At 39.7% G+C, this 16904-nt stretch overlaps 1 protein-coding gene across 3 annotated transcripts; it reads right to left on the minus strand.

Moving 5' to 3' along the window:
• Positions 1-500: 500 nt before the first annotated feature.
• MORF4L2 (mortality factor 4 like 2) lies at positions 501-13056 on the minus strand. 3 transcript variants are annotated; one of them, XM_082609580.1, is made up of 4 exons: positions 12977-13056; positions 10139-10227; positions 3409-3512; positions 501-2055 (listed from the first exon to the last, which is right to left on the minus strand). In XM_082609580.1, the coding sequence occupies exon 4, from the start codon at positions 2029-2031 to the stop codon at positions 1165-1167; it is 867 nt and encodes a 288-aa protein (XP_082465706.1). In that variant the 5' UTR covers positions 2032-2055; positions 3409-3512; positions 10139-10227; positions 12977-13056; the 3' UTR covers positions 501-1164. The 3 variants fall into 3 exon arrangements, with proteins under 3 accessions (XP_082465706.1, XP_082465705.1, XP_082465707.1); XM_082609579.1 differs by lacking the exon at positions 12977-13056 and adding an exon at positions 11651-11758; XM_082609581.1 differs by lacking the exon at positions 12977-13056 and adding an exon at positions 11389-11608.
• Between the last annotated feature and the right edge of the window lie 3848 nt (positions 13057-16904).

Here is a 16904-nt window from a genome sequence, read left to right on the forward strand (position 1 = left end):
CTCTAGGATTCTCAATCTTATGTCCAAGGGATTATAAAAGCATAGGGAACATGGCATAAATGCTGGAGCTGGGAAAGCTGCCATCCTTGGCCCCAAATCTCCAAGTATTTCTGATACAATACTGAAGGTGGCTGCCCATGCTTCCCCCGGTGGGAAAGAGCAAAGGTCTGCATAAGTATAAGGGGCTGTTATAGTACCCATTAAATATCCTATTATACCAGCCCAACTCACAGAGGCAAGGAGCATGGGAGCAAAAGTGGCTCTTACAAGCAGCACTACGAAGCAATCCCACCCTGAGAAGTCGAAGCAATCCCACCCTGAGAAGCCACACAGAGGGGAGAAAAGGGAGACTGGCCCCGGGCAGGGTACACATCTTGTTGCCCCACCCAATAAAAGGAATTCTTTCACTAGAGGTCAGAACTCTCTCCTTTAATACCACCTAGATCTTTCCTGAGCCTGCCGACTTCTCAGCCTCAGTAACATTAAAGGCACACTGCAAATTTCTTGCTTTGAAATTTAGAAACAAATTTTATTTAAGATCTGAAATACAATTCCTAAAATATCAACTTCTCCAGAAAACCGTGGCTACACAATAATGCATTGCCTCTATCATGTTAGAACGTGCATTAGACTCAAATACAAAAACCATGAAACAAACCACCATCCTTCAACAATTTGAGCAAAGATAGAATGCCTAAGGAACAACATAGATGGACTTGCAGAGGATGGGCTGTTTTACTTCAAGCACCATAAAAAAAAGAGCACAAATGCATGGGTTTTCGGGTATATACATTAAGTTGAACCTTTGGCACTAGGAATCAGGGCATTTTTTTTCACGTAGCATTAACACATATTAGAAAACTGTGTAGTGTCAAAGGGATAGAACCACCAGCATTCAAGCAATGTTGTCAACTAGGCAATAAAATGTTCTACTGAATGTTTCTTCTTTGTCTAATTACTGCGTACACTGGTAGCAACTTTGAAATGAGAAAAGGAGCTTGCACTCCTTTTATTTTCTGTTTAGAACAAAACAGAAAACAAAATGAAACATAAGCCCTGTTATACATTAACAATTTGAAAGAACATCAATTATACAAGAAAAAGACTAAGAACAAAAAGAGTGTTTACAGATACCAGACATAACAGTGAGTGGTCAGTAGACCCTCACAGGGCTTTGCGGTGGTACTCAGCGGAAGCCACTTTATAATCACTGGCAGTAAAGAGAGACGCAGCATTCTTTGCCAGATATTTTAGGAAATCATGCAAATAGCCCAACAATAATGCAAGGCTCTTCTCATCAAGGGGCGTGTATGCCAACATCGCTCCAATTCTTACAAATAATCTCAGTAGGTGTGGCGCCCCATAAACCTGGGACATCGGTGCATCAGGGTGAGCCAAGAGGATTTCGGCATACTGGGGCCTCTCAAATTTGTAGAGCAGCTGAGTGCCCAACATCACATTGAAATACTCTTTGATTCCTGCCACAACTTCATTAACTGCATACTCCTTATTATCAACATTTCCCTGCGATTTCTTGCAATTAGCATACTCTTCCAGAATGGCATCTACATTCTTCTTAGCAGGGAGTTGAAACAGCTGCTTCTGCCTGGTAACTAAGTCCCAGTCCTCAACAAGCCATGGTTTTAATTCTTCTGGAATCTTCACTTTAACTTCCATTCTATTCTTAAATGCCTCCTCACTTTCAACGGTGGGGTCTGCCCGGGCCCTTTTCTTCCGAGGTGGCTGAGGTGCTTCGCTGGTGCTGCCACCATCTCCGTTCCCAGGGGTCTTCTGTTTGTTCTTTCTTGTCTTCCTCACGGACCCTGAAGGGGGGTTCTCTGCAGAGCGACCCCCCCATCTGCCTGGGAGTGCTGCTTCCAGATTCTTCTGCTGGGGACCAGCTGTCTTCTTTCCCGAGGAGGCCCCTCTCATCTTACTTCTCTGCATGTTGCTTCTAGTTGGTTTTTTGAAGTTGTCTTCGTCTGCAGATTGTTGTCCACGAGTTTGAGAACCCTGCTTTCTGGAACTCATTCAACCCTGTTTTTATTCCAACCACTGTAATATATAAAGTATTTTACTTGGTTGTTTTCTATGGCGACCTTTAACACACCGTGCTTCCTAAAAACCTATCAAAGCACAACACACGCTACTATATTGGAATTTGGATTTCAAATCCTATTTCAGGGCCAACCAATTAACTGTAAGTGACTTTACTACCTCTCCTCTCTCTTTGATCCTCACTACCACCCACCCACTACTCTTAGCCCACCCAATCACTCATCAGACCTGCCCATAAATTAGCTTTTCAATGCCACTCAAAAGACAGGAATATAATTTTAGCGAAAGAATGAGTTAAACTACAAAAGGCAGTGGAACTGAAACTCAAGACTTCTGAACAGGAAAATGACAAGATGAAAGAAACGAGAAAGATTAACTTAGGTGGCTGGAGGCAAAATGAGTAACAGCAAAGGTTTTTCTGTAAGTCCAGTAGGCCTGAACTAAGCTGATGACACAGTCAAGAGAAACTGAATATAGAACTTGGTAAATGAAGGAGAGGGACGAGTCAAAGGTGCCTCCACAGTTTTAAGCCTGAGTAATTAATGAATTAATAAAAGCACTAATTTTTAATGGTTAGTTTGGAATCAGCAATAAAATAATAGGAAATAGGGTAATTCATCCATTCAGTTAGTCATCATACATTACTGCTTATCTGCTTCTGGACATGTACTATGCTAGGTGCTAGGGATTCGAATATCTAAAGTGACAATTATAAAACAATAAGGTTAGTCAAGTGATAATTATAGGCACAGAATATTTTCGGAGCAAACAAGAAATGCTACTGAACACCACTTTCAGCAATAGCTTGTTGGAGGAGATAATAAATTGGTGAGGGATAAAGTCAGTGATGACTCCCAGGGTTTTGAGAATGGGTGATTAGGTCACAGTATTATCACCAAATGAGACTGCATCTAGAGGAGGAGGAAATGGATTAGAGAGGAAAGTTCAGTACTAGATGTAGTAAGTATGAGGTATGAAGTTAAACAAATGACTTTAAAGCTTAGGTGAGAGGTCAAAACCAGAAATGGAGATTTGAGAGTAATCATCATATAGCTGGTAGTAGAAGAAAAACTGAACCAAGTACAGGATTCTGCAAAAACCTAAGAAACAATGGTATTTAAGGGGTGAGGAGAGAGAGAGAGAGAGAGAACAAATAAAACAAAAAGGTCAGAGCAGCCATATGAGAATTAGAAGAATGTTATTTTGGAAGCCAAAGTAGTTGAGAGTTTCAAGAAGGAAAAGAGATAATCTACACTGTAAAATACAGCAGAGAGGGTTCGTGAGATAAAGATGAAAAAACAGTGTTGTGATTCTTATGGTATGACAGATTAAACAAGTCCTTTGACTTACGTAATCCTCTTCCTTCTTTCCCTTCCAAAAACTCCTAGTGTTTTCCCAGATGGAATCTTACAGATCTTCTGGGATGTCTGGAGAGATGAGGTGGGAGACACAACCTAGAAAGGAAAGCAGACATCAGCAATGAAGATAAACTTTTCTGAAATACTGGGAAAAAATCTAATTTAAAAACATGTGGTTTACAATTGTGATATCAAGGAAAATACATGAGTTCTGCTGTTAGACATACTTCTACTTCAATAAGGCTCTGCCATTTATGGGTTGTGAGGCTCTGGGCAAGATATGTAAGCTCTCTTAGCCTGTTTTTTCATCTATGGAATGTAGCAAATTACCCCTAGCCTTCACAGGTTCTTGTTAAGAATTTCATAAATAAGATGTGGCTGAAAAGCTAGCACGGTACCTTGCAGGAATACCTGCATATGTGAACATGGATACAAGGATGTTCACTGCAGTGGTGTTTGTAATACTGAAGAACTGGAAACAAATATTCTTCAACAGGGAAATGGTAATAGAAATTATTATGTATGCACACCATGGAAGAACATTCAAATGAATTAAACAGAGATCCATGTACTGACATGGAAAGATGTTCAATTATACACTATTAGGTAAATAAGCAAGTTGCATAATAATGTGTACAAGAGGATCCCACAGATAGCACAAGTGGAGAAATAACAATATTTTTGACAGTTTTTGTGAACAGTGAGGTCCAATTTCTATGTTTTAAACTGATGTGTATAAAAATACATAGGAAAGTTGGGAATTCCCTGGTGGTCCAGTGGTTAAGACTCTGTGCTTCCAATGCAGGGGGCCTGGGTTCGATCCCTGGTCAGTGAACTAGATCCCACATGCCGCAACTAAGAGCCTGCATGTCGCAACTAAAAAGATGCCGCACACCGCGACTAAGACCCAGTGCAGCCAAATAAACAAATAAATATTAAAAAAAAATACACAGGAAAGTAACTAGATGAATAAACACCACACCATTAAAGCCAGGGTAACCTCGGGAAAAGAACGAGATATGATGGTGGGCAAGCCTTAAACCAGGTTTCTCTGGTAACAATTTTAACCCACAGAAAAAAAGCCCTTTTGCCAATTGTTAGCTCCTAAGATTATGTGGGCAGGTGTCAGGGAATCCCTGAAGAGGAAATGAGGTGAGAAATGCCAGAAAACTAGAGCTGTGAATCAGGGAAGCCAGTTATTGGCAAGAGAGGCCTGGGTTCTATCACTAAGCAAATGATATCCTCTGACAGAACACAAAGCTCTCAGCAGAAATCAGAACAAAGGTGCTCCTCAGAGAGCATCAAGATCTGTGAATACAGACACTGACCATGTGGGAATCAGAAACTTTCTGGCTGAGAGGGATATATAGACACATCCTGTGAAGGATCAGAGAGTGGCCGGTGTTTCATGGCATTATATTGTAAGCTACCAAGCTTACAAAGTGTTTCTAAAAAAATTTATTGTGACTGGGACAGAGGGGACACAGTATGTGAGGATATCAGAGAATTAAGTTATATAGGTGAAATCCAGAAAACCTACCTGGGGGCTAATAATGGGCAGACCTTCCACAAAACAGGGGTATAGTTAAAATAGCAACTAAAGAAAGCAGGATGACCCAGTGCCAGCCAGACTGTAAAACACACAGAAGTCGAGCCAGGCTGCATAGTAACTCTTTTGGAAGCCACACTGGTCATCAGCAATTCCTTAGTGAGGAACTTGAGAATGATCCCTGAACCTACTGTATGTCCTTGGCATTGATTACATATATTTATGCACAAGAAAATTACAACAAGGAATTCTACCTGGCTCTCATTAAGTGGGTGAGTTTCATCTTTCTCTACAAATTCTATTTTTCATAAAGTCCCAAGTTGAATGAAATACCTGACATGGTACAGAAAAATACCCACACGAGTCAAGATTTTTGCCCAGACTGAATAAAGCCAGGGAAGCAGCCTGAGAATTGTCTCAGTATCTTTATTTTCATCTGAGTATCCTACAGATCAAGCAACTATTACTACCTGGAGTAGGAAGCCAAATATCAAACGGAGGGAAGACCCATCCTTTTGATGTCTGGCTCCTACTTGTAATACAAATTTATGGAGTTTCATTAGGGTCACTATAGTTTGTACCTCCCTTCCTAGAAGCTTACATTACTCCATGGCTTGCTGGCAGACGTGCTGTGCATATTCATTAAAAACGTTAGCACTATATATTGCTTTGAGCTGTTTTAAACTTCAAATCTGCCAGTTTTGGACTTTATTAACATCGTTTACTGGCTTTGTATACCCACTCTTAACTCCAATCATGCTTCCTCCCTTCATCTCCCTCATCTAAATATCACGAAAGTCCCATTTCCTCTAGCCCACCTTTCACTCCCATCGCCAGTATCATATGAAGCCGTTAGTACTCCACAGCTTAGTATTTAAATGTTTCACGTGTTAGTTTTCCTTATGGAACTACATCATTAACCTCCATTTGCCATAGGCCTTGTGTAATATGTATCTTGTGCTTTTTGCAGTAGCACTTAGGTCCCTGGTGGGTATGGTATACATTAGTGAATCAGTGAGGAGGTGATTCAACACATGGGGAAAATGGAAGCACAAATTAGGGACGACAGTCATCAAATATTTTTCCACTTGTTCCCTACAGGTCAGCTCTAGAGTATGCCAAGATATTGAGAAAACACATCCGTATGTTTGCCTTAGTTTTCTATCTTCAATTTCTGTGTAAATACTCGGAGGTAACCTCATCCTGGTATTAAATCAGATTTTCACTTAAAAAAACTTGCTATTACAACGGATCATTTCCCCATGTTAGTAAGGTTATAATATGCATACATCTTGAGAGCTGTAGGAGATCCACCAAATGGGCATACTTTAATTTACTTAACCACCCCCTTTCTGGAAAGTGACCCTCCCCCTCAATCTATCCTGTAAGTAAAATATCTTTTGCCCTCATTATTAAGATTCCCAGATGCAGATTTAGTAGGTTAAGAGGTAATATGTTGCCAAATTACTTTCCCCACAAGTTGTACCAATTTTCAACCTCACAACTCTGGTCGGCACCGGCTATCCAGCACTGTAAATCTTATAAGGAAAATGGGTGTATCTACTCAGCTTGTATTTTTTACTAGTGGTTTTGACATTTAAAAAATGTGTTTCCTGGCCAGTTATATTTTACTTGTCCTCTGCCCATTCATTTTGAGTTTGTTCTTAATGAGTTTAACATTTACAGTTGTTTATCAATTGTCATATTGGGCAAATATTTCCCCTAGTTTAGTGTCTGATAAGATTAAGATCTGTATGATAAAATATGTGGTTTTTTCCTTCCATTAAGCTTAAAAGATTAAGATGACATTTTAATGGATTTGTTTATATTTTAATTCCTTAATCCACCCAGAAATTATTTAAATTGTGAACTGAAAATCTATATTCCTCCTGCCCGAGTAATTAATTTTGTGGTAGTATTTGAGTAATAGTTCCTTTACGTAATTATAAATAGCAGAATATATAAAGATGTGGGCATTCTCCCCTTACCACCTCCCCTCCCCACCTCAATCCCAGAATGAGTGTGTATGCTTTCAAATCTTTTTATGTACATATTCACACAAAAACCTACCTTTAAAACTAAATGTCTGTTCATATTGTGAATATGTATCATGCATTTACTTGATTTGTCTTGACAAATGAGATACATATTGCTCCCCACCTTTTCTCACTTTATCATGGCCATCTATATCCACACATACCTAGCTCATTCTTTGTAATATCGGCCATCATTCTATAATCTCCACATAATGTAATTTAACTAGCCCCATATAAATGAACATTTAGGTTGTTTCCAATACTTCATTACTATAGAAATGCTGTAACAGACATCAGTGTACAGACATATTAGCATGTTAGGTAAGTATTCAGGACATTCTCAGCAGTGGAACTGCGCAAAGGATCTGCTTATTTACAACTTTGATGACATAGAGGCAAATTAATTTGTAAAGAGCTGTTTTAATTTGTACTCCCAGCAAAAATGTTAAAGTTCATTCACCCACACCTTCAGCAACACTGGATAAACATCTTTCTGGGAAAAAAAATTGGGGGTCCAATCTAGTATGTAGTAAGATGTTTTTATTTGCGTTTGTGTGATATTGAGCATATCTTCAGACATTCATATGTATCTTTTTCTTATGTAAATATTTTGTCCTCCTTTCTACTAGGTTGTTTTGCCTCTTTTATTGACTTCTAATAATTAAATACTAAGGTTTTTTGGTATGTTGGAAATATTTTTTCCAAACTGTGATTTTTCTTCTAAGTGGGTCTCTCTCTGTGTATAAGAAACACAGATGTGTCAACAACCTTTTCCTTTGTGAACTTTGGCATGTCATGCTGGGAGAAAATGCTCCCAAATCAATATTCTAAATGACTTCCTATATTATTTCTCAGTATTTTTATAGTTTCTTCCAAATATGCAGCTAATTTTTCCTAGTATTAATTATTAGAGCCTATCCTTTCCCCACTGATTTGAATTGCTGATTTATAACATTCTAAATTCCTAGAGTTCTATGGGTCTTTTAAGGTACTCTCTTCCCAATGATTTTTGATTATTCAATTTTTAAAGGTATCATTGTTTCTAGGTCATCTGTCCTGTCACAGTGACGTCTGTTCTCACACCAGTATCAACACTGGTTTTATCATCATAGTTTAAAGATATAAATATTGCCCTGGGATAACACTTGTAAATGGGTTCCAAGGATGTGTGATGCAGTATAATTTGAAACAGCAAAATACTGGAGTCAACCTAGAGGACTATCAATAGTGATTTGGCAAAACAAAATGTGGTTTATCCATTACATGGACTATAATGCTAGTTAAAGGAATGCCACTGTGAATGGAATCAGAACTCTATGAATGGACGTGAAGACATCCAAGACAATTTGTTGAATAAAAATAGCAAGTTGCAAAACAATACCTATAATGTGACACCATATTTATGTAAAAGAAAACACAAAACAATATTTTATATGTATCCATATACATTTTTTAAACAGGTACATAATTAGAGATCTCAAAGGAAATAGAACTGATAATAGTGGTTAACTCTGGGGAGAGTAAGAGAATTGGAGGTATGAGAAAAGGAAACCTGGGCCTACTCTGTAATACTTTAGCTTTTTACATTACAAGGAGACTGATTAACATGATCAATTATGTGACTAAAGATTTATATTAAAATACACAAATTTAAAATTCATAATGATTTTCTGATGTATTCTTATCCATGGTTCTAACACACAGCTAGACTTTTCAGTTAATTATCATTGTATGTCGTATACTTTGTAGGCATTCCATTTGAACTGGTTTCCTTCCCCCCTTCTAGGTTCTGCCCATCCTCAGAGGCCCTGGTCAAGGTCCTTTTCCTCCTTGAGGCTTTCTCCATTTCAGGCTACCTTGACCCTTGTCTTCTCTAAGCTGCTACTGGCCTAAGAGTACACCTCCCTCCCTTTCACCTTTAATCATTCTCCAAATGGCCTCCCGTAAAGGGGTTCTGTTGCATCTTTCCCACCAGGGAAGTGCCCTTCTCTGCAACCTAGCTTTCAGAAGAAAAAAAAGTAAAAAGGAAAATATCGTGACTCCATGGGAAAATAAAGCTGTCAAGAGACTGAAAAACCTTCCTTCATCTCCTCATGCAAGTGATGGGCCATTCAGGAATACAGATTCCAAATGCTGACATTTTTGTGTATGAATGTGTCACAGGTGAGTGTGAACAATATCTCCAACAGTTGGAATAAACCTTTAAATGCATATACACCATGTCAGTTACATTTACATAAATTCTGGATCTTGGAACACTTCCTTTATGTTTAACAGATATTTTTTGAGTCTGAGACAAAAGAGGAATGATATAAAAGCTGTTAGCAGACTGAATATGGTTATGATTTGCTAGTTAAAATTACAGCTCCTGGAAATTCCCTTATAAATAAATATGATCAACATACTCAATATCTTTCTAGATTGTTAGGGTAAGTCAGAAGTTATAATTTCAGAATTCAGTTCTAGTAGTAACTGCTGCTTCTGGAAAATCAGGAGAGAAACCAACAGTATTATTAGTATTATTTTTTACAACTCCAAAAAGGTATCCACTGCTTTTATTAACATGTGTGTGCACATGTGCATGTGTGTGTAAAACAGGATGAAGCAGAAGGACTAAGAGTCATATTATTAAATCAAACACTTATATGTGCCAAACAATGTCCTGTAATTTTACATGTAATTCCCTCAACAATCCAATGAAGTAGGAACTGTTATTATCTTTATTTTACATATGAGGAAATTTGGAGACAAAGCTAGTAAGTATCTTGCCCAGGATCACACAGTAAGTGGCAGAGTCAGGATTTATATTCAGGAAGTCAGTATTTGCTCTTAACCACTAAATTATGTTGCATATGGGATGCCACAAATTAAAAAAAAAAAGGACGTATGGAGCTAACTATAGGGGATCAATTACAGTATCTTTTATCAAAGAATGTAAAACTATACAGCCCTCTGTTGTTTAGGCACTTTCTATACTGGAAGCACAAATAGACTTAGTTCCATCCTTCCTTTCTTAGAATGTAGAGTGCTTTCCTAGACAGGCGCTTATTAATCCTCAAAATATTCCTGGACAGTTAGGAAGGTTATGTGGAATTATCTTGTTTGCAAACTGAGGCCAGGAGAAGGGAGTCACTTACCCAAGATTCTGTAATCAGGGATGTTCTGCAATCAGGATCAGATCTTCTGATCCTCACTATTCAGCAAACTTAGTTTCTCTGATGGTAGCCTAGAAGGTCAAACAAGGGGACAGGAAAGGACATAAAATAAAAAGATATGAGACGAACGTTTTCTTTTCCATCAATGCGTTTTATCACACACAAAGGACACCAAAGCTGATAAATAATGTACAAGTGTTTTTTTCCTTTCTTGTGGTTACATTTTCAAATTTACCTTATTGTACATTTACCTTGATTTTTGATAAAGTAATTTGTTTTTGTTTTTTTAAAGTACTTTTTATCAAGGATAATTTCAAATGGATAAAAACGTAGGGGGAATAATAGTATAAACCTATGCGAATGTATAATCCAGCTTCAACAATTACCAACTGAAGGCCATCTTGTTTTATCTATAACCCCACCCACTGCTCCCCCCCACTCCGTTTTTTTCAAGCTCACTGAAGAGCTGACTTTCTGTATTTTATTATGGAAAATTTCAAACATATACCAAGGTAGACAGAATAATATAAGGAATCCCATATGGCCATCACTCAGCTTAAACGATTAACTTAGGGCCAATTCTGTTTCATCTATACCCCTCCCCACTTCCCCCTACCGCTGAGCTTATTTTGAAGCAAATCCTAGGTATCAACGTATTTTGAAGCCAATCCGAGACATTTTATTATTTAATCCATATTTTCGTATATTATCTCTACAAGCTAAAGACAATTTGAAAACATAACCACAATACCATTACAACGTCTAAAACATCGTCATTAATTCCTTAAAAAACATCAAATATCGAATCCGTCTTCAAAATTTCCCGATGCGTGTTAAACATTTTTTTTTTATAGTTGGTGTGTCCGAATCAGGATCCAAACAAGGCCTACTCCTCGCATGCGGTTCACCTCCAGCTCGCTCTCATTCTCCATCTCTCCCCACCCCCACGCCGCTTTTTTTTTTAAACTTTTCAATATGGAAAATTCCAATCCCCACTATTTTGAGGTAATTCCCAAATAAATTATTTCATCGGTAAAGACTGATACGTCTCTCTTATATCTCGAATTTCTTCTAGGGAAGGGGGTGATGAGCAGGAAAAGCACTGTAATGAACGACTTTACATAATTTTATGTTTTTTTCTCATTCTATTACCCGGGTTTTTCTCTCCACAATAATAGCTAATATCTTCCGGAGCCAGACTTCGTATTAAGTAATTATACGTACTACATTACCTCGCTTTCGTATATTACACGCACTAATATACAGCACACGCCTCGGAGGCACACGTCTCTGAGGTAGATACTATTATTATCACCACTTTACAAACATGGAAACCGAGACGCAGAAAGAACAGCAGCCAGCCCAAGCTGGGCGTTGGCGAGTAGGAATTTGAATCTAGCTCTGCCAGATTGTAAAGCCATTAGTTAATCTTGCCTATATACGCGACGATAAGAGGAAATCGTCAACCCTTTCTCCCCACCCCCACCCCGAAACCTGAAACGAGAATCCAGCTCTTTCCAGCAGCCGACGTGTGATCACTGCCGACCCTCCAACCGCCATAGTAAAGCCAGGTTTCTCTGGCAACTGATATCCATAGGCAGACACGTCACCCTGGAGGCGGGTTTATGTCCTCCAGCCAGTCACAATAGAACATTCTAAGTTTTAGAATGTTCTATAACCAAATGATTGGACGAAGCCTACCACGTCAACAGTGACACTTCGCCGCAGTAAAGGCGGGTGCTAGCAGCCTGCTTCTTCACGGTTAAGGCTTGAAGCAAACCAATAACCTTCCTCCTTTAGTGCGGGCTCTGGCCAATGATGTTCGCCCTCTTAGGTTCTTAGCCCGCCCTCCAAAAGCGCGACAGGAGTTGGGTCATAAGTCTATAGGGCAGGGTGTTCACGTGGCCTACTTTCACGACCCAGAGTTCCCCAGACCAGAGGTTTTTTTTTTTTTTTTTTTTCTTCCCTGCAGGGAGGCATTATGGGTTTTTTTTTTTTCCACTGGGAAAGGAAGTGTCTACGTGGCCTGCGGAAACAGGATGGGCGGAAATGAGCTAAGGTTCCCGCGAGTGGGGAAGCGCTAGGTCAAATCTGGGGCCACGCCCCCGAACCTGTTGCACAACTCTTGGAGGAAAAAAAAATAAGGTAGAGTGGGGGTTTTGATGTGTGTGCGAGTTGGGGTGCGGGGAGGCGCTGCGGGCGCGCAGTGTCAGGGCGTCTGCGCGCAGGCGAGCCCACGTGGCCTTGGTGTTGGCGTGTGCGTGAACGCCAGGCCTCGTGGCGCTGGAGGGAGCTGGTGTGCGCAGGCGTGCGCCCCTAGCGTTGGGGCCGGTGTGTGTCCCGAAGCGGGTGCATGTGCGTGTGTGCGCGCGTAGGTGCGCGCGCTCTACGGATCATTTTCTACTTTTGTGTATGTTTGAAAATTATTCTCAGGAAAAGGAAAATTAAGTAATTAAGGCAAGGCGACCGTAAGTGAGATAAAGGGTCTTAGCTAGAAATATTTTGGTGTCCCCTATCGATTTAATTTTAGACCCTAAAAATACACTTTCTTCCCACGTCTTTCTCCACGTCAAAATCCTGTTCTAAACCGTAGCCCTCCAGCGGTGAAGAGCGAAACCCTCCCATTCTCACATTAGCAATTCCAAGAAGCAGCTTCTTTGCTGTTCCCTAATAGCCTCCCCCCCCAACCCCCGCTCCCTCCGCCCTCCCCTCTCCAAGTTGCTTCCAATTCTCCTGGCACAAACAATTTTCTGCTGAGAATATCTATATACGACAGACTTCCCCTCCACCGCATTTCTGTGGGGGCTGAGGTTCTCCTACCTTTTTGTCCTGATCTCCAGGCAGAGTGCTCTTCAGGCAAGTACGCACTCTTAATTTTCCAGAAAGTTCTCTGGGTGAGGTTTATACCTTTTGAGTTTGCCACTAGATGCCGCCAAATTCCAGCAAAGGATTGGCTGTTTGGTCCCTGGAATTATGGGATCCCCCCTTTTCTGATTCGTTGAACTCTCCAATCTATAGAGATCATATATATCTTTCATTGCTAGGGAAAAATCAAATTAACTTCTGTTACTAGCCCTACAAGGCAGGGGACTATGGCCCTTGATTCAAATGTTTTACCTCATTTCTTTCCTTCTTTCCTCCTTAAAAAAATCATCCCCCCATCTCTCTCTTCTTTCCTACTTGCCTTTTGTGGGTGGGGGGGGTCAGAAATGATAAATGACCCCAGGCACTCATGGTGATGAGATTCTAACCCTTTCTGTGGCGTTAAGATCTTCTCTTCAAATGCCGCCCCCTACAAAAGGAAAATATAGATGGCTGTTTTGTCAGTAAAGACGTTTCTCTTTATTGGACTTGGACCCTGGTATTGAAAACTGATCTTTTTACTTTTGAAATTTCGATTAGATATGTGTGTTTTCACCCTGTTTTCTGTAGTGGTCCTGTAAAACTATTATGTTTTAGGAGTCAGAGGCCTAATTTTAAACCCCATTCCACACTTACTAGTTCTGAGAACCTGGGATTAATGTTCTGTGATCCTCAGTTTTTTTCATGCTTTCTATATTTTAGATGCTGTGTCATATCATTCACATGGATATTCTTTTATTCTTCACAAAATCCTTATTAGATGCATACTAATAAATGAATGTCAAACAACAAAAGTTATACCTCTTTCAGTTATAGATCTTACACATGTGTGCATGCATGCACGTGTGTGCTCATGAACACACACACACAAGCACACACCCGGAAAGGGCAGGATTTAGAGCAGAAGTTCTCAAAGTGTTTCCCAGACACACCAATAACATCATTATCACCTTTTGGGAAGTTGTCAGAAATTTAGATTCTCACCTCCAACCTAATTAATCAGAAATTCTAGGAGTAGGTAGGGTTTGGCTATCTGTTATAACAAACTGTTCTGGTGATCCCAATGTACACTGAAGTTAAAAGCACTGCTTTGGAGGGCAGAAATACAATGCTTATTTTTGTACACTCCACTAGAGGGTACTACAGAATATAAAGCAAAATAATAAATGCTGTATATGTTTTATTGAGACACCCTGCGTGTTATCTGTCCTGTTTTATAGATTAAAAACTATTGTGAAGAGGTGCCTATTATTTTCTCAGTGCATACAAAAGTTTGGGAACCAGAATTGAACTTTACCTGTCCTTCGAGCCCAAGCCTTTGACAGCACTATGTTGTTCAGCCACAGTAGCTTGTCTTTCTGGGCCTCAAAATGCATCACCGACACCTTGTTCCCTGCCTTGGCTAACGTTGACTAGAGCATCAAGAAGAGGGCAGGGAAGCAAACCAAATAAATGGAAGTATTTTGATGATTTCATACATTCCCTCATATCCATTCTATAATAAAGTATCACATGAAAGCTCATAAGTGTTTCCTTTCTTGCTTTTATATATCCCAAGTGCTCTCTACCCTACAGTTATCTTTTTTAGTTTATGTCTAATCCTCTTCTATGTGTGGGGGAGGAAAAAGGATGGTGAGGAAAGACAGTTGTTGAAAGTGACACTCTATACAGCTCTAACCCATTAATCTCAACAATAAGCCTACAAATTAGGTGATAATTATCCTTATTTTATAGATGTTGAACCTGAGTTCTAGAGACTATAATTATTTCTCTTTGGTTATGTAACTTTTAAGTAGTAGAGCCTAGGTAATTCCTGGTGTATCTGACAGTACTACCCTGCTAAACTTTCTACTCCTTGTTTTGAATCTGATTTAGTTATTTATTATTTTATGTGACTTTCAGCAAGTTCTTTAATTTTTCTGAGCCTCAGTTTCAACATATAGTAAATGGGAACAAATATTCCTGCTTCATAATCTTAGAGCTGCAGTATCCAACACAGTAACCACTAGACACATAGGTATTTAAATTTGATTTAGTTAAATTTAAGTAAAATTAAAAATTTAGTTCCTCAGTTGCACTAACCGCATTTCAAGGGCTCAGTAGCTATTTATGGCTAGTGTTAGTACCAAATTAGATATCAACAAATATAGAACATTCCCACCATCAGAAAGTTTTATGGGACAGTGCTGATTTAGTGTATATAAGGTATGTAAAAGGGCCTAGCTTAGTGTATATTTCATGGCAGGTACCCAAGAAAAGTAATTTTCTCTGCTCTTGCCTTTCAGCATCAGAGCTAGGTATATTCTCCTGTTTTATTGATGGGGTCCAGAGAGGGGAGTAACTTACCCAATATACTATATAACGGGGGATATATCTGGCATTGGGACTCACGTCTCCTGACTCTCCCTCCAATATTCTGTCTGGTAGACCTGTCCTTATGCTCTACTGAGTGAGGTTCTAAGGCCACGGGTGTGAATAATGTGAATTAAATTTGGAGTCAGGGTAGCAGCAGAAAAAGACATAGGAACTGAATGTCTCCTATGTGCCAGGCAACACTATGCTCAGCTCTTTACATCAGTTGTCTTAGTGACTCCTCACTGAAGCCTGGAGAAGTTAAATATTTACTCAAGTTGCCAACTAGTAAACAGCAGACCAAAGATTCAGACTTCTCTGTGACTTCAGAGCCCATGTTTTTTCCCATTATGCCATGGAACCCTCTCAAAGGTGAATACTCTCCTGCCCCTTCCACTTACTAGTGGGATGAAGCTTCAGCAGATTCCTGACTCTTATTAGATCCTCAGAAAATGTGAGTTACTCTTCTTCCCTTTGATTTTACAGCTGAATCAGTGTCTTCACATTCTGTGTCAACTGGAAGGGAAATATAGCTTTGGTCAATGTTTGGTTTCAAGGCCCAAGACCAAACAGGCTATTTATGGTCACAGCCTTCACAGAACACCTGATGGCTCTAAGATCTCTAAGTTAATTTTCAAGGCCACCATTTGCTCATATGATGCCTTTGTGCTAATTAGAAACATGTGCCACCTGGGGGCAGACAAATTGCAGAGAAGTGTCCACTCTAGTGGAACAATGAGAAAAATGTTTTCTTTCTCAGGGATATTGGAGCTCTACCAGGGCAGTTGAAGAATGAATTTCAGCCTCCACTTGTTCCCTCTCAGTTGGGTACCCTTGTGCAGGGTACAGCCTGCCCCGCCCAACAGTATCTGCTGGCCTTGCTTGTCTTACCTCATGGTTAGGTCTGGAAGGTAGTGGTCAGTGTCTTCTGGAGGGTGGAGAGGGACAGCAGTGTCTTCCCATGGCTTCTGGGTAGTAGATGAAATTGCTCCATTCTAAGGTTAATTTGATATTTTTTCATTTGGTTCTGACTAGTTTATTGGATGATTTTTAAAAGAATGCTTGGTTAATTTAAAAGTTTTTAAAAAACCTAATATTTCAAGGCTAAGCAAAATGGTATTTCTTTAATAACGATGTTTTTTTCTATCTATTTGTACCTGCCTTGTTCTATAGGGATTTCATAAAACCAGTTCAGCAAATTAGTCTGGATCAGTCTAGTTTGCTATCCCATGACAGACAGGGCCAACAATGGAACTAGTCATGGGAAAGTTTTATCCTTTTAGGGGTATCTGTTCTCTTCTAGCTCCTCTCCTCTTCTGTAATCAACCCCTGCCCTGCTCCAACTGACCCATCCATGTGGCAGAAAGATATTACTTCAAATGACTGAGAACCTGAATCTAATCAATGTAGTCCTTGAGTGGCCTTGGGATGCCAGACTTGCACACAATCCCTTGGTTTCCCCTTCCTGAGTCAGTAGTTTAGCATGCAATTCACCAAAATGTGTGGCTTTGTGAACCACACACCTCACTTGGAA

This window comes from Mesoplodon mirus (genome assembly GCF_964341445.2).
Source record: "Mesoplodon mirus genome assembly, chromosome: X".
In the NCBI taxonomy this organism is placed as follows: Eukaryota; Metazoa; Chordata; class Mammalia; order Artiodactyla; family Ziphiidae; genus Mesoplodon; species Mesoplodon mirus.